Source organism: Thyridium curvatum, assembly GCF_004353045.1.
Source record: "Thyridium curvatum strain D216 chromosome Unknown NODE_17_length_530222_cov_84.051745, whole genome shotgun sequence".
NCBI classification, from domain to species: Eukaryota; Fungi; Ascomycota; class Sordariomycetes; order Thyridiales; family Thyridiaceae; genus Thyridium; species Thyridium curvatum.
The window spans coordinates 484,769-510,324 of record NW_022156772.1 but is presented as its reverse complement, the minus strand read 5'-3'; the positions used below and the strand labels follow the sequence as shown (position 1 = coordinate 510,324).

The 25,556-nt window shown below is 57.6% G+C and overlaps 8 protein-coding genes across 8 annotated transcripts; 4 read left to right on the top strand and 4 right to left on the bottom strand.

Moving 5' to 3' along the window:
* Window positions 1–748: 748 nt before the first annotated feature.
* E0L32_003877 (uncharacterized protein) lies at window positions 749–2,008 on the bottom strand (the record flags this gene model as incomplete). The annotated part of the gene is made up of 1 exon (XM_031138224.1): window positions 749–2,008. One exon carries the CDS (start codon window positions 2,006–2,008, stop codon window positions 749–751), a length of 1,260 nt encoding a protein of 419 aa, XP_030998294.1.
* A 2,389-nt stretch (window positions 2,009–4,397) lies between these two features.
* Window positions 4,398–6,036, top strand: E0L32_003876 (uncharacterized protein; the record flags this gene model as incomplete). Its single annotated transcript, XM_031138223.1, has 2 exons — window positions 4,398–4,466; window positions 4,555–6,036. 2 exons carry the CDS (start codon window positions 4,398–4,400, stop codon window positions 6,034–6,036), a joined length of 1,551 nt encoding a protein of 516 aa, XP_030998293.1.
* A 1,380-nt stretch (window positions 6,037–7,416) lies between these two features.
* On the top strand, window positions 7,417–8,607 carry E0L32_003875 (uncharacterized protein; the record flags this gene model as incomplete). The annotated part of the gene is made up of 1 exon (XM_031138222.1): window positions 7,417–8,607. The coding sequence occupies one exon, from the start codon at window positions 7,417–7,419 to the stop codon at window positions 8,605–8,607; it is 1,191 nt and encodes a 396-aa protein (XP_030998292.1).
* A 319-nt stretch (window positions 8,608–8,926) lies between these two features.
* Window positions 8,927–10,456, bottom strand: E0L32_003874 (uncharacterized protein; the record flags this gene model as incomplete). The annotated part of the gene is made up of 1 exon (XM_031138221.1): window positions 8,927–10,456. One exon carries the CDS (start codon window positions 10,454–10,456, stop codon window positions 8,927–8,929), a length of 1,530 nt encoding a protein of 509 aa, XP_030998291.1.
* A 401-nt stretch (window positions 10,457–10,857) lies between these two features.
* On the bottom strand, window positions 10,858–11,586 carry E0L32_003873 (uncharacterized protein; the record flags this gene model as incomplete). The annotated part of the gene is made up of 1 exon (XM_031138220.1): window positions 10,858–11,586. The coding sequence occupies one exon, from the start codon at window positions 11,584–11,586 to the stop codon at window positions 10,858–10,860; it is 729 nt and encodes a 242-aa protein (XP_030998290.1).
* A 219-nt stretch (window positions 11,587–11,805) lies between these two features.
* On the top strand, window positions 11,806–13,831 carry E0L32_003872 (uncharacterized protein; the record flags this gene model as incomplete). The annotated part of the gene is made up of 2 exons (XM_031138219.1): window positions 11,806–13,079; window positions 13,156–13,831. The coding sequence occupies 2 exons, from the start codon at window positions 11,806–11,808 to the stop codon at window positions 13,829–13,831; spliced, it is 1,950 nt and encodes a 649-aa protein (XP_030998289.1).
* A 562-nt stretch (window positions 13,832–14,393) lies between these two features.
* Window positions 14,394–15,180, bottom strand: E0L32_003871 (uncharacterized protein; the record flags this gene model as incomplete). Its single annotated transcript, XM_031138218.1, has 2 exons — window positions 14,394–14,928; window positions 15,017–15,180. 2 exons carry the CDS (start codon window positions 15,178–15,180, stop codon window positions 14,394–14,396), a joined length of 699 nt encoding a protein of 232 aa, XP_030998288.1.
* A 6,417-nt stretch (window positions 15,181–21,597) lies between these two features.
* E0L32_003870 (uncharacterized protein) lies at window positions 21,598–25,052 on the top strand (the record flags this gene model as incomplete). Its single annotated transcript, XM_031138217.1, has 6 exons — window positions 21,598–22,407; window positions 22,457–23,682; window positions 23,735–23,895; window positions 23,953–24,154; window positions 24,214–24,457; window positions 24,600–25,052. 6 exons carry the CDS (start codon window positions 21,598–21,600, stop codon window positions 25,050–25,052), a joined length of 3,096 nt encoding a protein of 1,031 aa, XP_030998287.1.
* Between the last annotated feature and the right edge of the window lie 504 nt (window positions 25,053–25,556).

Sequence of the window (25,556 nt, the reverse complement as noted above, 5' to 3'; positions counted from 1 at the left end):
CGGACATAGCTCAACCTTCACGTAAAATCAGTGGCAATGCTTGATTCGTGATTGCAGGGATGTGGGAAGGTCAACCCCCACGATCTTGCAACAAGTCTCACGGGGATTGCGTGATTGATATGCGGGAGGAGGATGTTCCAGCGTGCATTCTATTACTAACGAGCGAGATGAGAAGGGGGGGGGAAGGGTGAGGGATGGGATTGTATAGATAATCTCCTGTTGAGTCTCGAATGCGGTTTCTCCCAAGTCTCTTCCTTTCCTATTAGACCAGACACCAAGCAAGCGGCAGGGAGGTTCGATTGAATTGGATAGCCATTGAGTTTGAAATATCTATAGGTTATGCGAGAGGTATGTTGTGTTGTTTTTGACATCTATTATCCCTTGATTTCCCTTTGGTGCAGAGATTCGGGTTCTTTGCGTCTTTGCTCGATGCAAAGTGTGCAAAGTATGAAAATCCTTATGCCCATGCCCATGCCCGAGCCCTTTCTTTCTTCCTTACTGGTTGTTGAATTTACTGCCAGTCGCCCCTTTTATCAGACATTGTTGGACCAGATGATGGTCACATCCCAAAAAGAAGCCCCGTTGAACGCCGTTGGACATTCCCCTCTCTCTTGTCATCCCCCCTTTTCTTTTCTCTATTCGAGGCAACCCGAGAAAGGAGAGCCGAATCAAGGGAGAGAGAGAAAAAAAAATTGTGAAAATCCTCTATGCAATTAGAAATAAAACCCATCGGTTTCGAGGAACTCTTTCAGTGCCCATTCTTGACGCCGTTGCTCCCGCCGTCCTCGCCGCCCAGGGCGGCGAGGGACAGCGCGCGCAGGACGTCGTCGACGAGGTCCTCGGCGGCCTCGACGCCGCAGCTCAGGCGCACGAGGTCGTCGTAGACGCCGACGGCCTCGCGCTGGTCGCGCGGGATGCCGGCGTGGGTCATGCTCGAGGGCACCTCGCACAGCGACTCGACGCCGCCGAGCGACTCGGCGAGCGTGAAGACGCGCGCGTGCTGGCAGAAGCGCTCGGCGGCGGCGTGGCCCCCCCTCACGCGGAAGGAGAGCATGCCGCCGCCCATGCCGGCGCGGTGCTGGCGCAGGGCGATGGCGCGGTGCGGGTGGCTGTCGAGGCCCGGGTAGTTGACGGCGAGGACGCGGGCGGGGATCTCGGCCTCGAGGGCGCGGGCGACGGCGAGGGCGTTGGCCGAGGCCTCGCGGGCGCGCAGGTGCAGCGTCTTGAGGCCGCGGTGGGCGAGCCAGCAGTCGAAGGGGGAGGGGATGGCGCCGATGGCGTTCTGCAGGAAGCGCAGGCGGTCGTGCAGGGGGTCGGCGTTGAGGGCGGCGACGCCCATGACGACGTCCGAGTGGCCGTTGATGTACTTTGTGACCGAGTGGACGACGATGTCGGCGCCGTGGTCGAGCGGGTTCTGGACGTAGGGGCTCATGAAGGTGTTGTCGACGACGACGAGGACGCCGCGGGCGTGGGCGGCGGTGGCGACGGCGCGGATGTCGACGAGGCGCAGGGTCGGGTTGGAGGGCGACTCGATCCAGATGAGCTTGGTGGCGTCGGTGATGTGCTCGGCGACGTCGACCTCGATCTCGGGCGTGAAGGTGACGCGCACGCCGTGGGCCTTGGCGACCTGCGTGAAGTAGCGGTGGGTGCCGCCGTAGACGTCCGAGACGGAGATGACGTGCGACCCGGCGGCGAGGGACTGCAGGATGACGGCCGTGGCGGCGGACCCGGAGGCGAAGGCGACGGCGTGCCGGGCGTTCTCGAGCGCGGCGACGGCGCGCTCAAAGTTGTCGCGGTTCGGGTTCGCCGAGCGCGAGTACTCGTAGACGCCGACGGGCTTGCCGGCCGAGGTCTGCGCAAAGGTCGTCGACAGCGAGATGGGCTCGATGACGGCGCCCGTGCTCGGGTCGTGCGGGCTGCCGGCGTGCACGGCGCGGGTGCCGAAGCGCTGCGCCGGGGACGGGGCCCGCGGCGGCGTCTCGATGGGCAGGTCGTCGCCGGTCGTCATTGTCGGCTGCCGGTTCTCGAGCGGCGTGTCGTTTTTCGGCGGGAGAAGAAAAAGAGAGGCTGCTGATCTGGGGCCTCGATCTTTGTCGATTGGCGGCGGCGGTGATGGTGGGGGCGGCTGGTTCTTCTTTTGGAGGGGATGATTGTACCCGGACGATCGTCGTCGTCGTCTACAACACCAGGAACTGAAGGCTCTTTCTTTCGACGACGCTCCCGCGACAAGCAAGCTGCGGCAGTCGGGAACAACAAAAGGTGCTGGTCTGTCTGGTGGTCGGGAGGAGGAGGAGAAGAAGCAGCAGCAGCAGCAACTAGTCAGGGCAGGCCGTGCATTATTATATCGACTCGAAGGGAAGCGACACCAGTTTTTGTACCTGTGGTAGAAGAGCGGGTATCAGTGACTAACAGCGCGGAATTTTGTAACCGGTGGATCTCGGATCCCCGCGGTACAGAAGAAACAGACGAGACAAAGCAGACAAAAAGCACGCTACTCAACTGTGCATCCGAGTTGTGCAGGCGGCCGTTTAGGTTTGTCAGGGCATTCCAGGGCCCGGGTCTGCCTCGTGTCATCATGTCGGGACGAAATGGCGATAACCTGCGCTAGACAGTCGGGATTTGTCATCGACGTCAGTTCAGGCGAGTTTCACACTTTTCGCGGTGGTGATGATTTTGATGATGAGAACAAGAGATGGCCGTGGAATCGAGTAAGCAGGTCGGTCCTATGACATGACTCCCCGCCATCTACTCGACTGCACTTATTACTCCGTACCTAGCTGTAAGGTACCATCCTGCCATTCTGCATGATTTAGGTGAATGGTTGGTTCTGTGGCTCGAATTCGTCAACGGCTATTGAGAGATCCATTGGGACAAATTCCTCGACGGGCAGTTCCATGCGGGCCACGCAGGCCGACCGACCTTCTCAGCTGAGTAAAGTGCCCTTCCACTCTTCGGCCTCGTCTCGACATGCAACAGGTTCTTGCGCGCCTTTTTTGACACTTTGGATGTGGGTGCCTGCATTTCCAGTATGTAATCGTTCCATTTCTAAGCCGACGGAGGGTGCACAGATGCTGTCTTGCGTCTGTCTGTCTGTATGGAAAATCGACATTTATTCAGAGGCCACATCTTCCTCCCTCACCGCTCTTTTCTCGCTTTCCTGCATCTCGGAAGGATGATCCGTTGCAAATGCGTCTGACGAAAGGATCATTTGAGAGCTGCCCTTTGGGCACGCTGGCGAACAAGAAGAATCTAATCCCCACCGTCCTCTCCCCGCACTATCTATGGGCATCGCCATGTAACTTCAGCGGCACGGAGGAGGATCGCTGGGGATCTGGTTGCGTTCCAACGAGGCTAGAACAAATGGAAGGGCAATCCTGCAGAAGCCTGACATTGACTCGATATTCCCCTAACCCAGGTCCGGCATACTAAGCGCTATGTTCTCACCTCTCTACATTAGCCTCAACGAGTTCCTGTTAAGTCATTCCTGACCTTATTTGTCCATCTGTTTGGGTATCTATCATTGTTACAAACAGGATAGACAAACCATGATGCACGATGAAGTGAAAGAAGATGTACACCTTGGGGACTTGGCAAGCAGCTGGCTGATCCTATGAACAATGTCGTCGGGCATGCGGTTGAGCTTCAAGTTGCTTTCGCCCGGGATACATGCAAGATCCCAGTTGACTGGACGCCCGTGATGCTTTTTACACACAAGGCTCCCAGTCCATCCGGTGCTCGAAGACACGGCTGGGCTCAGGTTGCCCGTTGCAGAGTCAATTACGGCTCAGCAACTAAGCAAATATTTTGGTTACTGGGAAGAAAAGAGGAAAAAGCACGGGAAGGCATTCGATGATGGATATCATTGGCTCAGTTTGTAGGTAGGTGGTCAGTCACCACACCCAGCACAGCCCTGTCTCTCCCCGCACGACCCACTCAAGGGCGACGCACTTCAGGGCAGTTTTGCCCTGGATTCGTCACATGCATGCCCTCTTGGTCGCTGATGGCGTGCCGGGATCCAGGCAAGTCCGACTACTGCGAGGCTTAGCACGGCCTTTTCCAATCCCAAGTGCACGATTAGTGCCGGCTACCGTTGACGCCGGGCCCCCATGCCATGGATCTCCGTCTGCAGAAACCCGCCCACCCCTTCTTCCTTGTACATCCTCTAATGCTCGAGTCGTGATATGCAACCTGACATCTTCGATCCCTCTCTTGGCCGCAACGCAGAGCCAGACCGCACGCCTCGACATAGCACAGTACTCCGGAGTGTCGCCTTGTTCCCGACGATGCCGTGACTCCCTGCATAGACGCCACTACACCTCGAGCACAAGGTCTAGCCTGTTGGTCGACATCAGCCAAATCAGCCCGCTCACGCTCTCCTCGCCGAGGCCCTTTCAACAATGCCCCCGCGTCGATCCCACAAGAAGTCGCGTGCCGGATGTAGACGGTGCAAGACGCGCAAGATCAAGGTTCGTTTCAACCTGCTGTGGTCCCCTCTTCCATCTTGCGCGCGCGACAGTCCCGAATTGACACCGCTTTCCGCTTCCTCTGTGACAGTGCGATGAAGTCCACCCTCGGTGCGGCAATTGCCTGAAACACGGCGTGGCCTGCGACTTTGAGCACCCGGAGCTCGCCGACGAGCTGCAGTCTCTCCTGTCGGCAGACACGCCCAAGTCCGAGACGCCGGCCGCCACCCCCGCCGTCACGGTGTCGACCCCCTTTGACTTCAACTCGCCGCTGCCGGCCAATTCCTCCGCGTCCGACTCCCCAGGCCGCGTTGCTCTCATCACTCCTTTGTATACGCAACCTCACAACCCGCCCGTCTCCTCGACGACGCCTGCCACCTCGAGACTGCTCGAGCTGAGGCTTCTCCACCAGTACTCGACCAACACCTGCCACACGCTGTCGTTCAGCAGCGCGGCTACCGACAAGGTCTGGAGGGACACGGTCCCGAATATCGCATTCTCCGGTTCCGACCACCTGGCCGATGCTGTCCTGGCCGTTGCGGCCCTGCACCTGCGCAGTCTCCAGCCCAACGACCGGGAACTGATCCGTGCCTCCCACGGGTACATGGCGTCATCGCTCCGAGCGTACAGCGAGACGCTCACCAAGGGCATCCAGTCCACCGCCAACGCCGAGGCTCTCTTCCTCACCTCGACCTTCATCGCCTTCCAGTCCACGGCCACGCGCATATTCAGCAAGGACGAGCTGAGCCTCAACACGGGCGCCGTCAATGGCTTCGCCAAGACCGGCGGCCCCCCCGGCGGCTACGCCATCCCCCTCTCCTGGTTCCACGCCTTCCAGGGCGTCAAAGCCATCACCGCCGCCTCGTGGCCCTGGCTGCGGCAGAGCCGCGTCGTCATCCCCATCATCGAGTCGCAGCCCGTGCTGCAGCTCGACTTCAGCAACAGCGGGCAGCAGTTCTTCGACCACCTGCTGGACGGCCTCGACGAGGAGCTCGCCGAGCTCCCCGACGACGACAGGCAAGAGGCCGCCGCGCCCCACAGCGCCCAGACGGGCGCGTTCAGCGGCGGCATCCGCCCGACGCCGGGGCAGACGCTGGCCGCGAGCACGAGGCAGGCGTACGAGCACGCCGTGGCCGTGCTCAACTGGGCGCACAAGATCCCGCACAAGGGCGCGCCGCTGGCCTTCCCCGCGACCGTGTCGCGGCGCTACGTCGAGCTGCTCGAGGAGCGCAAGCCGCGCGCGCTGGCCGTCCTGGCCTGCTTCTTCGCGCTGCTCAAGTCGGTCGACAGCGCGTGGTGGCTGCAGGGCATGTCGCGGCGCGAGGTGCTCGGCGTCGCCTCGCTCTTCAGCTCCGACTACTTCGGCCTCGAGGTCGAGCGCCGGTGGTGGCCGCACCTCGAGTGGGCCGTGCGCGTGGCGCTCTACGACGACTCGGCCAACCCGGGCTTCGTGCCCCCCGAGATCTGGGGCACCAAGTGGATGAACGACGAGTCGGTGATGGCGGCGCGCGGGTCCGAGAGCTTCGTGAGCCACATCGACATGCTGAGCCAGCTGGTGGGTGCTGTTGACTGAGGGGCCCTTTTTCGTTCGTTCGTTCGTCCGTCCGTTCGTCCGTCCGTTCGTCCCGAGGTTTTTCTCTTGATCTTTTTTTGAATAAAAAAAAACAAAAAAGGTTGGGAATTTTTACTGATGCTCCGGCTTAGGGTCATGGTACGCCTCCGCCGGCGGGTGTTATCGCCAATATCAACGTGTGAGGAATGCGAGACCGAGTGAAAGAAGAGCGGCGGCTTCGTTCCTCTGGGAACAGAAAGGATATCTGGATGCAATACGTTTCGGATTGGCGTAGGACCCTTGCCTGGCCCTATGACCCACGGTATGGTCGATTCGAAGCCGTCCACGGCAGCAGGCCGGTCTCTAATGCTGGGGACGTGGGAGATAGGGTGCTCGAACGGGCAGCCCAGAAAATCGAAAGACGGGCCAGCTCGTCCAGCGATCTACTCAGAGTGCGCGCTATCAGAGCGACTTAGTCGACAGGTCTGTGCCGCGCAATTCATCTGGGATAACTTCCACAAGGTTGGAAATGCGGGCACATGCGTCGACTCAGAGAGAGAGGGACGACGCCTGGGCAGACTGACCATTGTGCTTCTACGTACATACTGGGCATCCAAGAGCTGACTAGAGCGAGGTCACCCTCTGGGATCTGTGGTTTCATCCACAGTTCAGATGCAGGTCGTGTGTTAGTATAACAACATGATGAAGGAGTTGGTAGTGTACGGATTATCTGTCATCTGTCAATGTAGATATAGGAGAGTCCAAGAAGGCATGTATGCAATAGGAAATCAAAACAGTTAAACTACTGAATACTTCTCCTTCTCCTTCTTAATATGCAGCGATTGATAGCTTTGCTGCCAGTCGCCCCCAATCCACAGCTGAGGCTCAGCCGCATCCGCTAGTCTTCATGGACTCCTCCGATGCCAAGAAGAGACACCGATTGAGTCACCAAACAAATCTGCCTTTGCTCAGTAGACAATCTACCTCAGTAGCGAAGTTGGGCCTTGTTTAATTTTGTGAGTGTATCTGGTTCGAAGTCAAAGTGTCTTTTGGTGCCTGAGGTCAAGCATGCCTGAGAACTCCAACATTTCTTTCATGCAAGCCTGCCTCACTTTTGCCGAACCAGGCAGTCACAAAGCTTCACACGACTGCGACCCTACTCTCTCTCTCTCGCGTTCAGGCGATCATTCAAAACAGACTCTTCCAGCCATTATTTCATTCGTGTTTTAATTACCCAGCATTTATCGCCAACACAATTCAATTTCAGAAGAGCAGCTGGAACTAGAAAGTACACCGGTTTACTCACATCGCTCCTTGCCTCTCTCCCACCAGGCACACACATCCTCACACCTGCACCACACAAAAAAAAAAGAACGAAAGGAAGGAAGGAAGAAGGAAAACATGTCCTCATCATCGCCACCGTCAAGGCCGCCGCGCCCCTTGCAGCAGCGCCAGCCGAAGCGCCACCGCTCGGCGCGGGAGATCGCCCTCGCCGGCGTCGCCCGCGAGACCAACGCGGTCCTGCCCGCGGTCCTCGCGGCGCTGCCGCACCTCCGCCCCGCCGAGTCCGAGTTCCTCGACGCCGACTCGGGCGACCTGCCGCCGCTCGAGCCCAACGAGTGCCCGCGGCTGGTGCCCGCGCGCGTCGCCGTGCGCGTCGTCAACGAGGACTCGTTCAACGCGGCCATCGAGATGGCGGGCCGCGTGCGGGCGGCGCAGGCGCAGGCGCAGCAGCAACTCCAGCAGGGCAGCGGCACCGGCGCAGGCACAGGCACAGGTGGTAGCACCAGCACCAGCAGTGGGAGTAATAGTGCTGGCGGTGGGAGTGGAAGTGGAAGCGCCAACGCGATGGCGGACAGGGTCGCCGTGCTCAACCTCGCGTCCGACAGGACGCCCGGGGGCGGCTGGCTCAACGGCGCCACGGCGCAGGAGGAGGCGCTGTGCTACCGCTCGTCGCTGGCGCTCAGCCTGCACCGCCGGCACTACCCCTGGCGCCGCCCGGCGGCGCAGGGCATGTACACGCGCGACGTCGTCGTCGTCCGCGGCGCCATGGACCAGGGCCACGCGCTGCTCGTCCCCGGCGTGCCGGCGCGGGACCTCCCCGTCTTCAGCGTCCTGAGCGTCGCCGGCCTGCGCAGGCCCGAGATCGCGGCCGTCAACGTCATCGATACCACCGCTACCGCTACCGCCAGCGGCGGTGCCGGCAGTGCCGGTACCACCAGCGCGGGGTCTGGCGCCAGCGGCAGCACCAGCGGCAGCGCCAGCGGTAGTAAGAAGGCGGCCGCGGCCGTCGGCTTCCGCAGGAAGGAGGTATTCGAGCGCGTGTCGGACCGCGAGTCGACCAAGGCCCGGATGCGCATGACGCTGCGCATGGCCGCGCGCCGCGGCCACCGGCTGCTCGTCCTCGGCGCGCTGGGCTGCGGCGCCTTCAAGAACCCCGTCGAGGACGTGGCCGAGTGCTGGCTCGAGGTGCTCCGCGAGCCCGAGTTCCGGGGCGGCTGGTGGCGCGAGGTCTGGTTCGCCGTCTACGACCGGCGCAACGAGGGCAACTTTGAGGTCTTTGAGCGGATTCTGGGCGGGAAGGAGGTTTGAATTTACATTCGATTGCGTTGTTATTGGCATTGCGGAGAGAGGAAGGACTCATGAGATGGAGCAAGGGCGCATCTCTGGATCAGGGTTCATCCATCGAGGTGCATGTTTATAGATGGATGACTTGCATATCAAAAGTCTGTCCATTGCAGATGCGTCAACGAGTTACGCACATCGCGGCTAGTCAGCCAGCCAGCCAGTCAAGGAGGGTATCATGCTTCTATAAGTCTATGGACTATCATACAAATTGCACAAGATGTTATACATCAGATTTCGGTTCCTTTTTTTTTTGTACACAGAGCCTGGTCGTATCCTGCCAGTGCTACGCCTTAGTCCGTATGGTCGCCTCCGGCCCGGGCGTCTCGGGCTCAAACTGCCGCGGGATCAGGCCCTCGGCCATGCGGATCGCGCCCTCCATATCGCTCTTGTTGAACAGGAACAGGCCCTGGATCGCCGCGGTGCTCGTGTGCCGCCTCGGCACGTCCTCGGGCCTCGGGCCCTCGATCAGCCCCAGCTCCTCGAGCCGGGCCAGGAACCGCGCGCACCCCGTTCCGTCGGCGTCGACGTCGCCGTAGAAGCGCCCCCACATCTGCGCGGCCTGGTAGCGCGTCGCCTCGCCGATGCGCAGCATCATGTCGACGCGGCCCGGCCGGATGAGCGCCGGGTCGAGCCGGTCGATGTGGTTGGTCGTCAGGAAGGCGATGCGCTCCTCCCCCGCGGCGACGCCGTCGAGCGCGTTGAGCAGGCCCGAGAAGGTCACGGTGCCGCCCGAGTAGCCGTCCGGGTCGCGCTGGCGGCGGTTGACGAAGGCGGCGTCGGCGTCCTCGAGCAGCAGGATGCTGCGCCGGGGCACGTTCATGAGCAGCATGGCCAGCTTGTCGTCGGTGACGCCGACCTCGCTCAGGTTGATCATGGCGAGGCTGTAGTCGAGCTCGCCGGCGAGGGCCTGGATGAAGGACGTCTTTCCGGAGCCGGGCGGGCCGTAGAGCAGGTAGCCCCTGCGGTAGGGGATGCCCCGGTCGACGTACCACTGCTGGCGGTCGAGGAAGTCGCGCACGTCGGCGACGACGGCCTCCTTGACGCCCTCGTCGAGGATGACGGACCCGAGGGGCCGCTTCTTGCGCGGCTCGCCGAGCGGGCCCCAGCCCATGCCCTGCACGCTGTAGACGGCCGTCTTGCCCTCGTTGGCGCGGGCGGCGAGGGCGCGCGCCTCGAGGAAGACCTCCTCGAAGACGTGGCGGTGCGCCCAGAGCGCCGTCAGCGTGACCGTCTCGTGCGGCTCGCCCGTCGTCATGTTGCTCGAGCTCTGCTTCTCGCGGTTGACGGCGATGTAGACGCCCGCCCGGTGGCGGATCAGGTGGCGCCCGTAGCCGGGCTGCAGGAAGAAGGAGGCGTGGGTGGGGCCGTCGGCCGCAGAGCCCGAGTCGTGGTGATGGTGCCTCGAGGCGTTGGCGGTCGCGCTGGCCGTGGCCGTGGCGACGGACAGGTTGTGGATGCGGGTCAGGCGCGAGGCCAGGAAGCCCTGGGACTCGCGGGGCAGGGAGAGCCAGGCGAGCACCCAGGGGTAGGAAGGGTCGCGGCGGCTGATCTCGACGTTGACGAGGAGGCGGCGGCGCAGGACCTGGGCGCCCGAGACGACGCCGCGGCGGGCGAGGGCGGCGGCGGCGCCGAGGCCCGCGAGCCCGATGCCGCCGGCGAACATGGGGTTATCGGCGAGGTGGGAGAGGTTGAGGAAGGAGGAGGAGGAGGACGACGAGGAGGAGGAGGAGCCCATGTCTGCCGAGGCATCTCTCACAGCGACCGGCACTGTGGCGCCCGTGCCGGCGCCATTGCCAGTATCCGGGGTGGACATTGCTGTTCTATGGTCCTTGACGGGACATGACGGAGTCTCGTGGTGAGATGAACAGGTAGAATATACGGCTGGGCGAAGCTCCCCAGCCAGCCTGTCCTAGAGTTGCAATCGATAACGCAAAATTTTAGTGGGGCCCTTTGTGATCAACGCTCGAGAGTCGAGAACTTATGCTGATGACTGGTACTCTGGCTTATTGCCGGGTTTTTTTTGGGGGTGTTGCGTGTTTTGGCAATCACGCGAGGCACAAAAAGTCCGAAAACCTAGTGCACGACATGCTGAATGCTTTTGAATGTCTGAGATCTCTGGTGATACATCTGAATACACAGTCCTAGTCTACACGGCTGCGTCGCAGCCCTGACCCCGTCCGTCCTGATGCAAGCTTGGAAGATGCCACCCCCATTCTAACCCAGACGTCTGGGCTTGGGACTCCTCGTGCCTCCAAACTTGAGCTTCGTGCCGTCCGCCACGCGGATGATCTTTGACCGCAGCATGCGCCCCTCGTTGCCCAGCAGCACCTTGGTGACGGCCTCGCGGCCGGGGCCGAACCCCCTCAGGGTGACCTCCATCTTCTCGATCTTCTTGTGCCAGCCCTGCTGGTGCAGGCGGTCCATGACGTAGGCGCCGAGCTGGTAGGCCGAGTCGTAGTGCTTGCGGCCGGACTTGCGGAAGCCCAGGTTGCCGCAGGACATGGAGATGATGACGTTGCGGTCGGGCTTGGAGACGGTGATGTGCGTGTTGTGTCGGTGGCTGAAGATGTTGAAGTGGTAGGGCTCGACCGAGTCGTCGATGCGGATCTCGCCCACGGGGTCGAGCATGCTCGTGTTGATGTTGGGCTTGCCCCCCAGCGCCGCCGTCAGCGTCTGGTTGACGAGCTGGTTGCCGAGGCCGTCGAGCACGCTCTGCGCCCGCTGCGGCGCCGCGGTGCCCGAGTTGGGGCCGCTGGACGTCCGGCCGCTCAGCAGGGCGTTTCGGAGGGCGTTGCCGCTGTCATCGGGGCCGGCCGGCCTGGTCTGCGTGGTAGAGAAGGCGCGCGGCAGCTGCAGAGAGGCGCATCTCGATGCCGGCAGAGGCTGTGAAAGGGACTGGAAGACGGACCGGGCCAGGAGCCTGGCTGTCGAGGACTTGCCCATTGTCGCCGGGCTAGGGGTGTTTGCGACGCCCAATTGTCCGGAGTCTATGCGCAACTGGCGGAGTGTATGCCTCTTTCCTCCTTTCTCTGCCCTTTGCGTGCTTGTCTGGTCGTGCTTGTCGTCGTATGTCTTTGAATTGGAGCTGGAGGTCGCCTGGGATCGAAATTGTAGACTGACTGATTAGTGGAGCCTTTTGCCTGTGGAAACTCTTCCCTAGCAATGATGGCCCCCCCGGAAAAAAGACCGGCAGCGCTGGCTTCTCATTCGCCGCGGGCCAGCACTAGCAAATGGAAATCACTAGAACAAGACCCTCCAAAATTTCTCCCGCTTCCGCTTCCGCAGCTCGTCGACCACATTCAACCCCCGGGCACCCATCTCCTGCTTTTTCTGCACCTCTTCGCCCCTTCGCTCAACTCCCTCTCCCTCTCCCTCTCTCTCCGCATCCTCTTCCAAACCGTGCGCCCCTCTCCTCGTTCAAGCCTCGGGACGGTGCACCTGGATGCGCGTGCCACTCTCACAATGAACGCTTTCCGCAATACCGTCAGGAGCGCCCCAGCCGGCGCTCTCGCAAGGGCACCCGCGCTCCAGCTCGGCGCAAACTCCAGATTATCCCAGGCCCACCGGCGGTTACTATCAGACAGGCGTCTCGCCCTCGGCGCCGATGCTGCCAGGTCCTCCCAACCCTCCATCTCTCTCGCCTCGTCCACGACCCAGCCCTTCCTCCGATCTCAGTTCCTCCCCGAGTCTCTCCCGCTCCGGGCGTCATGGGTCCAATCGCGTTCCTTTCATATAACCGGCGTCAAGCCGCAACAAGCCGAGGACAAGACGAAGCCGGCGCCCAAGCCAGAGACCGAGCCCGCCAAGAGCGACGAGTCTGCCGATGACGCCGCAAAGGCCAAGTCCGAGTCTGCTGCCGAGGACCAGGCCGAGCAAAAGGAGAAGAAGGACGACGAGAGCGCCGAGGAGGGCGACAAGAAGAAGGAAGAGAAGAAGGAGGACCTCCCTCCTCCCCCTCCCCACGGCGACAAGACCCCCTGGCAGGTCTTCATGGAGACCATGCAGACCGAGTTCAAGCAGTCGAAGGAGTGGAACGAGTCCACCAAGGCCCTCTCTGCCGGTGCCCAGCAGTTCACCGAGAGCGAATCCGTCCAGCGGGCCCGCAAAGCCTACGAGGCGACCTCGGGCGCCGTCTCGTCGACGGCATCGACCGTCCTCAAGGGCACGGCCAGCGCCGTAGGCAAGGGCGCCGCCTGGACCTGGGAGACCCCCGTGATGAAGGGTGTCCGCAAGGGCGCCAACATCACCGGCGACGCCCTCGACAAGGCCACCAAGCCCATCCGGGAGACCGAGGCTTACAAGAACGTCAAGGATGTGATTGACGACGGGAGCAGCTCCCGGTATGGAGGATGGGTCGAGAAGGAAGAGCGCAGGAAACGGAGGGAGGCCCGCGAGAAGCTCGAGGGCAAGCAGCAGGTGTTTGAGGAGGACCCCGAGTAAGTCGATGCCATGCTCTGCTCTGCTTTTCTTTGCAATTCTCAAGAATGTGCCTCTGACTAACAAACGACGCAGCGCGGGCACCAATGTGACCCTTCACAAGGACGCCGCCTGGAAGGAGGCCTGGAGGGATTTCCGCGATTCCAACAAGTTCGTGCAGGGCGTCTTCAGCATGAAGAACGTGTACAACGAGTCCGAGAACCCCCTCATCTCCACCGCCCGTAGCATCACCGACCGTGTTGCCGGCTTCTTCGCCGAGAACGAGACCGCCATGGTCATCAAGAAGATGCGCACTCTTGACCCTTCCTTCCAGGTCGAGGGCTTCCTGCGAGAGCTGCGCGAGTACATCCTGCCCGAGGTTCTCGACGCCTACGTCAAGGGCGACACCGAGACGCTCAAGCTGTGGCTGTCGGAGGCGCAGTACTCGGTCTACGAGGCCCTCACCAAGCAGTACCTGCAGGCCGGCATGAAGTCGGACGGCCGCATCCTCGACATCCGGCACGTCGACATCCTCAAGGCGCGCATGCTCGAGCCCGGCGAGATCCCCGTCTTCATCATCACCTGCCGCACCCAGGAGGTGCACGTCTACCGCAACGCCAAGACGAACCAGCTGGCCGCCGGCATGGAGGACAAGGTCCAGCTCGTGACCTACGCCATCGGCATCACCCGCATGCCCGACGACGTCAACAACCCCGAGACCAGGGGTTGGCGCCTGATCGAGATGCAGAAGAGCGGCAGGGACTACATTTAAGCATTTGAGTTCCGCTTCCGGCAACGAACTACTGACACCTGCCAATCATGCGGCGTGGCACGGCAACCGCGCCACGAACTCTTTTGTTTCAATCAAACTACGGGCCGATCCGGCCTCGGGCCTGGTCTGGCGACCCCCCCTCCCCCCTTGTTTTACTACGGTTACTGTACTATACTGTGCAACTATTGCGACACAACCAACCAAAAAGGCCGATATGTAATGATGCCGTTCAGGAGTTACTGGCGGGGTTATATTCTTTTTTTTTTCTTGCATAGAGAACGAGTTCGGGAGGCAAGGGACGAAGCAACACCATTGGGGAAACCCAGGGAAACACACCACTCTCACGCAGGGGATCTCAAAAGGGAGATTCTCTCATTTTGTACTATCTTTGGGGCGGGGATATAGAACTGCCAGGGCGGAGTGGGCAGATGTAAGCATAGGCCTTGAACAGAAAGAAAAAAAGAAAATGAAATAACTCTTAACACGGGTCCATCAAATGGACCTACTACTCATATATATTCCTGGCCCTTCCCGCGATAGTTCTCGTCTTGGAGCACTATTTTCATGCCTTCTTCTTCTGCTTCTTCTGCATCTGCTTCTCTCCTTCTGCACCGGCCCTCTCCTCCTCGTCCTCCTTCCTAAAGATCTCGCGCACCTCCATCAGCGCCCTGCCCAGCAGGTTCTCGCCCCAGTCCTCCCTGCCCACCCCTTCGGCGTGCTCCTCCCGGTACCCGATGCCCCAGACCCTGTCGAACGGGCTCGCCTCGACGAGCTCCCGGCCGCCCGTGGCCAGCAGGCGCGCCCGCAGCCCGCCGGCGCCCACGAGCGGCGACCCCGCGGCCTCCGACGAGGCGCCGCCCGGCCCCCACCCCGTGCCGAGGCGCAGCGACTCGACGCCGCCGGGGACCGCCGGGTGCGCGAACTTGAGGTAGTTGCCCCGCGCGACGACGCGCAGGCGCTCGGCGTCCCAGCGGCGCTGGTCGAAGGCGCGGACCCGGCGGCCCAGGCTCTTGGCCTGGCGCGGGTGCTCGGCGCGCAGGATCTCGAGGCCCGTGGCCGGGTCGTCGAAGAGGAGGGCCTTTTGGTGCATCATGTAGCTGGGGGAAGAAGACAAGACAAGAGTGAGATGTGTGAGCTGAGGGGGCTGAGGGGCAGAGAAAAAAGTGAGAAAAACGAAAAACTTACTGCTCGGCCGTCTTGTACGTCTTGCTCGGCTCGCCTGGGTCGCGGAAGGGGCAGGCGTACCACTGGCTGAGGTAGCCCGTCAGCGGGTGCGTTTCGCGCCAGAAGTAGACGGGCCCGTCTTGCGCTTCAGGAGCGTCTTCTGCATTTCTTGGATCTTGTGTCATTACGGTGTTGGTGTCGTGTTCTGATGTGGTCACTGCTGCTCTTGTGAGTGCGGCCTGTCGCTGTTGGTTCAACCTTGGGGATGTCCTTGCTGCTTTGGCTATCCGGCTGCTACTAATTCGCGGCATACTGTAGCATATTTGTAGTTGGGCAAGGCGCAAATACGGCTGGTATGACTCTATGATATATTGTCATGGCTTTTTGTATGCACTTCCAAGAACCATCGTCGGTCTCGAGCATCTCAAGATGAGCAATTGGGGCTGAGCTCTGGCCCTAAAGCTCAGCTCGAGCTCGACTAACACGCCAGGATGGTTCCCCGGCATGAGTCACTGTGGATTAAGCTCCATGGATTCCTCTCCACAGAGAAGGAATTACATCCCAGGTGAGAAACGAACTCTTGCCACTTTAGAGACAAGTTCAACGTCTTTATCTCGAGTTTCAGGGTAATGATTGATCTCTTCGCGGAGGCATGCCCATGAACCCACCCTCCTCAGGCCTACTGCCCGGCCGGCAATTGCCTGCCGCCGGGTAGGGCCACGGGGCGTACCGCAGGGTGGCTGGCCTTCAGCCAATCAGATCTTTTGGATAAAATGTCTTATCGATAAGGGTTAGGGTTAGAATCATATCACCTCAGGAGGAGACTCCATCTCCCCTCGCCTCCGTGGCCTCAATTAATCGCCACAGTGTCTGAAGAATATTAAAAATCATATTTTCATGACCAGATTTAACAGTACTATGTTTCTACAAGCCTATTGGACCTTTATACAGGCAATTGGGTGCTGTAATGAAGAGAATTCGGACATACGCCAAAAAAATAATCAGATACACTCTGATGAAAAAATTTTAGCTGGACCGGTTGGGGATCGAACCCAAGACTTCTCGCATGCAAAGCGAGCACTCTACCACTGAGTTACAGGCCCTTCGAATTTCGATTGATTTTTTTGAGGCAGATTTGCGCTCTATACAGAGCCGGGAAGATGCTTGGGTGTATATACATCTTGGAGGCCGGAATAGTATATTTTGCGCGCTGTAGTAGGACGATCCCTTCACAATACCCTGCATCGTGAGCCTTGTTGGATGGTCAAATACCGTGTGCAATATTGAATCCGTCTGACTTCTAGAGGACCACCAAGGGAGAAAAGTCGGCGGCTGTGCCTGTTCTCGATATTGGCCTTTGGAGGCGACTAAGGACTGTGAAAGCTCACCGAATATTCATCGTAATAATGCGGGATTTATTTTATCAGATTCACTGTCATTTCTTGTACCCTGGGAAGACATAACTGAGGCCAGGCAAGCCGTCGGACTGACACCAGCGCCCAGAGATTAGTGCGAGGATCTCGTAGAAGAATATCGGATATAAGGAGTATTTACGGCCGCATAAGCTCACTTACAGCCACACAGGGACTCCCTCTCCTGTACCTACGCCAGTCAAAGAAGGTAAGAGGCTTTTTGAACCCAGGCACGGGACTTCGTCGCCTGAAATGACCGATCCAGCCGGCGGTGTTATGTCCCTGGGCATTGCCGCTCTGCTGGCAACGACAGCCCACTGCATCCCATCTGCACCCACTACGGCATCAATTAGTAGAGTTTGAGGTCGCTTTGGTAAGCTGAGACGTTATGTTCGATGCAGACGTCAACATGTATGATTTATCGGCCCCAGCCTCGTCCGGGATCATAAACCGTGGAACCATGGATTTGGGAACAACGAATCTTTTCCATCCCCGCACATAGTTTCTGGAAGCATCAATATGACATTATAGTATGGGGACTTCGTACATCAGGTTATGAATAGTGTTAGAAGAGTAGATACATTTTATCTCCCGCATAAGATGACCAATCGGGAAGGGATCGTGTCGTCCGTATGCTTCGCCAGCGTATGATGCAAACCATTCGGCTTGAAAAATGTTTTATAAATGTGACCCTCTCTATTACAATTCCTATCTATGTGGCTGTGATGTGAATATTTTTTCCCTGTGAAGTGTTTCGAGGGAAACCCTCACACCTCTCTCCTGTCACAAATCCCTACACGTTATGATAATGCTGACGTTCGTATACAAGTATTGATTTATGATCATGACTAACATCATGTACTATGTCTCTAGGATTCTTATCAATCTAAGAGAGAGTATCAGTTTTGAGAAAGCTGAAACTTGGAACATCGTGTAAGAGACCTAGGTCACATAGATTCGACCGTCCAATTGTTGGTTATATATTCCCCATGCTAGTCACGAATTAAATTCGACCTTCCCCGCGGTATCTTCCCAACCCCGTATTATGACCTTTCAAGGACCGAGATGTTGCATCCTGCCTGTATGTGCCATGGAGAAGTTAGTGACTAGCTGTGGAGGTAATACTGGCTTGAGGGGAGGACAATCATTTGCGGGTGTCGCCAACTTCTTGTTCGGAGTAGGAACGTTCAGAGTAAGCAGACATTAAAGTCACCACTCTTTTCGAAGCAGGTGATCTTGGCGGGGGTCTGTTGGATGGTAGGCTGCTTCTCGGTGGTGACCGGCGGCTTGTGAATAGCTACAGTACCAGGTTAGGCAGTATCTATAGCAAGAGGAGGTTAGAATTAAGTTTCGGCACTATCCTTACCTGTATGGTTAGTAGAGACTTACTCTTAGTAGAATGCAGAATATTATTATACTTTCTAGTACTAGAGATGGCTATGCACTCTTTAAGGCTTTCTAACTTGTCCTATCCCTGATATTAATACTGAGTCTATCCTGTATCCTAGAGATATAGGTAAGGGGCTGGTTGTAGAAGGATGGTTTCTATAAGCTTCTACTACTTATTAGTAAGGTTGAGCTTACTAGGCATTTCTCCTATGTCTACCTGCAACTATATAGAAAGGCACTACATGTATTTAGGGGAAGGTATTGGTATGTTCAGTGAAGGCAGTGATACTTTATATAGTTGGGCAGCCTTGGCGTGAGAGATTTTGCTTTGCATGTTTGTTTTTCTTCGACCACGCTTGTCTCTGGGAGGGTGCTGATGGATAGGAAGAGCCTGGGGGTTTCGTTGTTTTCTCCCTCCCTCTAGTCTGGGCTGGCCAACGCACGCCACTCACGAGAAATTCAAATAGTTTCTCAGTGTTATCGAATCATCTCTCAACTTGTAATGAAGTATCATAATATGTGAGGTATATGAAGTCGAAAATCACTGGAAGGCTAGTATTCTACAGTAGTATATATATACTGAGGTGGTGCTCAATAACGAAGATGGAGTTATACGGGTGCCGTAGGGTCTTTCTGAATAGTGAGTCTTTTCGTCTGCATTCTTGGATGACATTGACCGTCAACGGCAAGGCTCGGAAGCCATATATATAATCCAATCCCTTAAACGGGTCTCCGGAATTCTTACTTGAATGAGACTCAGATGAGCCAAGAGTTGTCCGCTGTCCCGGGGTCCCATATCGGTGGCTCATGGGCGGACTTCATGCTTGCCACTGACTTTGCTTCCAGAGTGCAACTGAACACCCTCTTTGAGGTTTTGAATATTTATTTAGTCATGAAAATCGCCAAGGCTACGTACGACACGGTGCAGCCAACCCTTCACCTTGTGGTGTTGGCGAGGACGACGTGGCTTACCCCAAACCTCCCACGAAATGAGAAGTAAAGGTTATCGACCAGCCTTTTGTCAGAGCTACCTAGTCTTCTCTGGTCGCGTATACATCAAATGTACCGAATTTGTATGATAAGCTACCAAGGTATTTTAGGGCCGTATTTTCCTAAACGGGAGGGTCACAGCATATATTGCAGGACGCGGGCAGAGATGTCGGGAATCGCCAATCTGTACCAATGGTAGGAGACATTTAAACAGGGCTGTCCAAGACAGGGATATCCCAGGTTTGCACGCCTGTCTCTCACAAACTGCATGTGCAACTTGCTACAACGTGCATCCGCGGTGCACATGAGCCGGAATCACAAAAGTGCATTAGATCTCCGATGCTTGTTGGAGTCAAGAAGTGGTCCGAGTAACGTATCACCGTGTATGTTGCGATACCTTGTAAATCTCTTCCTTACAAACCGACAGCAGATCGACACACATAGACGGGGCTCGACCTGGATTTCTTCCTCGACCAAGGTTTGAGGACATGCACGGGGCCTGTGAAGGCCACCCACTTCTCCGGCGAAGGCGGTGAAGTACTTGGGCCGGTTTGCGCTCGGGTACCTACTTTGCGCCTGGTTTTACACCTCTGCTGGGCTAGCCGGTGAGCTTTACCGAATCCCAGCATCCCCGGCGTCGGCCCGTGGGGGTGAGGACCAGTTTGTCCCATGCCTAGACAAGCAGGTGCAACCACCCGGGGGCCAGCTGTTTGGTTTCGCGGGATGTCGGAAGGTGGGTGGGTTGGTGACGACTCGGTGACCCGGGGTCCAGATGCAGGAGCCCGGCAGGGGTTCACAAAATGGACCGCGTGATCCCATGCCAGGTAACCAATCTTCACACCGCTGAATGGGCCCTGGACGATGCAGCTACCCACAATCGTATTTTTTTTTCTTTTTTCGTTCCATCCGCCCGCCCTCTCGCAATTTTTTTTGGTTCCTGGTTTGAGATGTGTGGGTGTGAGTGTGTGCGTGCGTGCGTGCGTGTGTGTGTGTCCTGGCTGACAAGTCATCGGTCATCTGCTGGGAGTGAGATCTGATGTCGCGCCCATCGACTCAGCTCTGAGGCAGCAGCCTCGCCCTGCCGTCTGCTGCTCTGTTCAAGGCAGCATCAGCCTTAGCGCGGAGGGCATGCGGTGCTTGAGTAATCGGGATTAGACGAAGCGTCAGGAAGTGTTGGTCACATCAGCATGCGTGGCATCCACTGGGGTTCACTCCCGGTCCCTTGGGTCCTGGTCCACGCCTTGGCGGTAAGCTGAGAGGCCGCTCCTGCAGGCGCCGCCCATTGCTGCCGGTTCCATCGCGTGCAGACACCCGATGAGGCTCCGACTGGACGGCCGATCCTTGCCAAGCAACCCCTTTACTAAGGGATACAAGGCACATTTCCCCCTCGACTGTAACCACGGAACGAGCGTGGGCGTTCCAGAATGTTGGCCCGGCCGTTGGGGTCCTGGTCGACTGGCTCGTGGCCCGGCCAAGGTGGGTGGTTGGTGTCCGCAGCTTCTCCAGCTTCTCCAGCCTCTCTGGCTCTTCGTTTCCGTGGCCGCTGAGACAACAATTGGATTGTTTGTCGTTGGAAGCGGAAAACTAGCAGACTTTGCATACACGTACCCAACATTGAAGGTGACTTGGGCCACGGTACCGGGCGTCCCGACTACTGCACACCTCCGTCAATCACACGCCACTGTGACACCAACATTCGCGCCCTTGAAGAACGCCACACAACGGGAGTGATATCGAAGGGCCGCTCGTCAAGAGACCTTCTGGCGCCAAATTACCTCTTGATCGGATGCACGCAAGTGGTGAGTTGGAGAGCCCAGCATGCCCGTCGAGTGACTCACCTGTTGACCGGAGCTGTTTGGAAGCAAACCCGCTGCCGTCATTCGTCATTCGTCATCCATCATCCGTCGCAGCTGCCGTTTTCATCGTAGGCATAGGCAGACTCAGCGCACGTTCATATCTGCGCTGACCAATTGTTTTCTCCGCCTGCCTCTGCTCTCACTTTTCCACTCCTTCTCTCCGTCTCTCACGACATCGACCATCAATTGAGGGCCAGTACCTGTTCTGGTCACAGGGTGACAGCACTCAGGGTGTGAACTATTGTGCGCGCATGGTTGGGAGGCTCAGACCCGGCAACAAGCGACAAAGCCACCACATTCTTGAGGTCGATCCCGCATCCCGGGCGGACGTGACGTTGGTTCTGGTCTCTGTCTCAACCCTCCTGCCAGGCTTCCACGACAAAAAGGAGAGGAATCACTGGGTAGGCAGGAACGAACCTACTCCAGCCCAGTACCTCCTGCTGGACTACTTATTCCTTCTTGCCTCAGCAGCAGTGGCGGACCGGACCTCTTTTCCTCTGCTTCATTTCTTCTCTCTGGGCTGCAGGGACAACAGACAACATCGTCATTGTGTCTTCAACCACTCTATCTGATCCTCAGCTGGCGCGTGGCTCCCACCCCCCCTGCTGCCTTCCAACCCGGGCCGAGACTCTCGAAGAAATCTGCTTGGAGGAAGACTTGCCAATTTGGCAGTTGCACAGCTTGCTAACCAGCGTCACACAGCAAGCATCGTGCATCACCCTTCTTCACCCTTCTTCACCCTTCTTCACCGTCGTCGGCCAAACCTACCTCTTTCAGGGATCGCCGCCAGACTGTGATTCCTCGCCATAATCTTGACTCTACTCCGCCCTCGACTCGCTTTTGTAGCTTGCTGCCACGAATCCTTCCACCCATAGGGCCCTCTCTGTAGCAGTCTCTTTTCCTCATTCCAAGCCAAGCCGAGCCCAAGAGGCCCTCTAGACAAACGATCACCACCATGTCTCGAGATCTGGCATCTCTGGATGCGGACTCGCCTGCCGATGGCCGTCCTGTACTGGCAGTAGTATTGCCCATAATGCACTACATCTATCCGACGGCCATCTTTTTGTATTGGCTGCTTGCAACCTCGCTGGCTATCTGCACCCTCCAAACCCAGCATTCCGGTCCGGGCCTTGTGCCACGAAAGCCCATTCAGATCTTGACCGGCGCCGCCATTCTGACCTACTTCTGCCAGCTTGGCGCACTACTCTACACTGCCTTTGTCGCCCACGGGATCTTGGCGCCTCAAGACGCCATTGTCGGCCTTCTCTCGTGTATTCTGGTCTTTGGCGTTCAGCTCGCTGCTCTCACCAGGACCAAGAACCCCGTCTGGTATCCCTACATCGGCTCCTTCTCCTTGGGGCTGGTCTTTGAATTGGCCCAAGAGATTTTGCGGTGCGTCTACCATAGCCGCCCGCTTGGCACTGTCGCCGAGGTGATTGATCTCGTCGCGGTGATCAATCGCTGCCTTTGCTTCTCACTGGTTCTTCTACTCTCCGTTGGAGCGAACCATCTTTCCCGTACCCGAGGGAGGGATGCTGAAGAGCAGCCACTCCTGCCAAAGGACGACCGCGTCCATGGACACACGAGAGACGGCCAACAAGCCAGCCAAGACTCTGGGTACGGCTCGACTGGCGCCAACTCTAGCCAGGCATCATCAGACACCCCAGAATCGCCATGGGAGCGGCGCCAGCGAGAGGCAAAGGAGAAGCTCGACCAGCGCCTCAAGGAGCAAGGTAACTGGTTGAACTACCTCAAGAGCTTTCAGGTAAGTGGCATGACCTCATCGTCATACGAGACGAACAACTCCTAACCAGGAGCAGATCTTCCTCCCGTACCTTTGGCCAGTCAACAACCGAATTTTGCAGCTCAGGGCGGTACTGGTCGGTGTGTGCTTGCTTCTCAACAATTTGCTTCATGTCTTGATTCCTCGACAGCTCGGTATCGTTACCGATAGCCTGGATGAGCGGAGTTCTCAGAATCCCTGGACCCAGGTCCTCATTCTCATCATCCTAAAGCTCGCCGCCTCCGAGGCTGGTATTCTTCTCTTGCAGCAATGGCTCTGGGTCCCCGTCGAGTACTACTCGTTTGGCGCCATCAGCACCGCGGCATACTCTCACGTACTCAACCTGTCGTCGGACTTTCACGATACCAAGAGCTCCTCGGATGTCATGATGGCTATTCAGTCTGGCCAAAACGTCTCCAATCTGCTTGAATCCATTTGCTTCCAGGCCTTGCCCATGCTGGTTGACCTCGGCATCGCCTTTGTCTACCTGTCGGCCACCTTTGGGCCATACGAAGGTCTCATCACTCTAACGACGGCGATAGTCTTTCTCTTTATCGCGACCCGCATGCTCGAGGGGCTCAAGGAGAGCCGAAAGAGCGAAGTTGCGGCGTATTTCGAGGAGCACTACGTCCGCCAGGCCGGTATCCAGGGGTGGTCCACAGTTGCATCTTTCAACCAGATTGGCTACGAGGAAAATCGATACTCTAACGCTGTCGGCACCAGAATCGCCAGGTCGCAAGCCGTCTTGATCGGCTACCTTTTGTCCTACGCAGCCCAGTGTCTGGTCCTGTTTTTGGGGCTCTTGGCCGGCGCTTTCTTAGCTGTCTATCAAGTGTCGACTGGGCAGGCCACGCCCGGCCAATTCATCATGCTCCTTACCTACTGGGCTCAGCTCGTGGCGCCCTTGAGCTTCTTTGCCCGACTGGGCAAGAACCTGTCCTCTAATTTGATCCATGCGGAGAAGCTCCTCGAGATTCTCACCACCAAACCAAGTATTGTCAACAAGACGGGTGCAGAGCCTCTCCGTCTCGTTGCCGGACACGTAAAGTTCAGCAATGTTCACTTCTCCTACGATGACAAGAAGGCTATTCTCAAAGACATCGACTTTTCGGTCTCTCCCGGCACGACAGTCGCTCTCGTCGGACCAACCGGGGCTGGCAAATCGACCATCTTGAAGCTCCTAGATCGGTTTTATGACGTGACAGAGGGCTCTGTCGAGATTGACGGCCAGGATATCCGAGAGGTCAACGTCAATAGGTAACAAACCCCCGAGGTGTCTAGCGATGGGAAGCGCGCTAACAACTGACAGTCTTCGATCCCACATCGGTATTGTGCCACAAGCACCCATTCTTTTCGACGACACCATCATGAACAATATACGCTATGCCAGGTTATCAGCATCCGAAGACGAGGTACACCGAGCATGCGAGGCAGCTTGTATTCATGAGCAAATATTGGGTTTCACCGACGGTGAGCGGCTCAGGGCCTTGGCTTGAGGTAATAGCATGTACTGACGCGACTTGATAGGCTACGACACGAGGATAGGCGAGCGTGGAGTCAAGATCTCTGGCGGCGAGCTACAGCGCATGGCCATAGCTCGAGCCATTCTCAAGAATCCCTCCATCGTCTTGCTGGATGAAGCCACTAGTGCTGTCGATACCGAGACGGAGGAGAAGATTCAGGACGGCCTGAAGGCCTTGTGCCGCGGTCGCACGACTTTTGTCGTAGCGTAAGTAGTTCCCGTTTCCTGCCTCCATACGACATGTCGTTACTGACAAGCGTTGGCAGTCACCGCTTGTCCACCGTCATCAATGCCGACTGCATCATGGTAATTGCAGGCGGTGAGCTCGTCGAGCAGGGAAGCCACGACGAACTGCTCCGCAGAGGCGGCCGATATGCCACTCTGTGGTCGAAACAAATCCAGGCCAAGACCAAGCAAAACAGCGAAGACACTGACGGTGATGGTAGCACTGGCTTATCAGATCTTCTCATCGACGTGGCACCAGCGGCCGCAGATGAGGAGCTGGCCAAGGTCAACTCGTCAAGGGAAGCCAAAAAGAGTGATACCGAGGAGACAGAGGACCAAGACCAGACCTAGCATGTCCGTGGCCACCACAAAGAGGTATGCGTTGTAATATCTGTCATTCCACTGGCCATCTGTTAACATCACACAGGGCTCCTATCTGAATCCCGACGCTCCAACTTTTACACCTCGGACGTATGCTGCTGCGGGCACTCCAGCGACTAAAACGGGAGATAGGGCCCAGAAGCGAGGACTTCTTCCCAGCTTCGATGAGGCGCCTTGTCAAACCGAGAACGAGGTGACGCAGCTAGCCTCGCCTATCGAGAATGAAACACCCTGTCCTGAAGCGGAGCCATCCAACGTTCCCGTCGAGGCGCAGAAGGTACAAAAAGACCAGAAAGAGAACCAGCCCACGGTCAAGGCTGAACCCGTGCAAGACGCCGAAGCGGCAACAAACAAGCGGGCGGCAGAGGCGTCTCGCACCGGCAGCAAATCCAAGGGCAAGTCGGACAAGGTTAGATGGAGACGCCCTCGGTATTCTCGTCGCCTTCAGTCAAAGAGTGAGCCCTCGGCCAGCAGCGGCTCCTCGAACCAACCCGCTTAAGCTTTATGTGTGTGTGTTAAACTGTTCTTTTCATTATGGCAACGGATATTTGGTTTTCACGGCGCGGACTGGTACGATTCGGAATTCAAAAAAAGGGCGATTTTTATTTACTACTACTTACTCTAGAAAGGCATCTGCCTGTTAGAATTCTTTCCACCGTCTGTTATTTCTCAGGTTCATGGGCCGTTCTCAGCATCTAGAGATGGTCGCTCTGGCAGTAGACATACAACAGGTACTTAGGTCAAAAATTCAAGTGTGTTTATCCAATGTTTGAAGGTCAAATTTATGATATTGACTTGGATATGTCTAGGTATTTGAGTTCAAGATCGCGTGTTGTCGCGGCGTGGCTTCGTCCGCCACTAATAAATACAATTGAAGTTCGCGTCTTTGTCCTCGCAAGCTCGCAAGGCATTTCCTTTCATCAACGCATCAAAGGAAATAACACTAAAATGCTCCAAACAAAGCATTCTGCTCACGTGGCGGTCTTTAAATTGACGACATCGT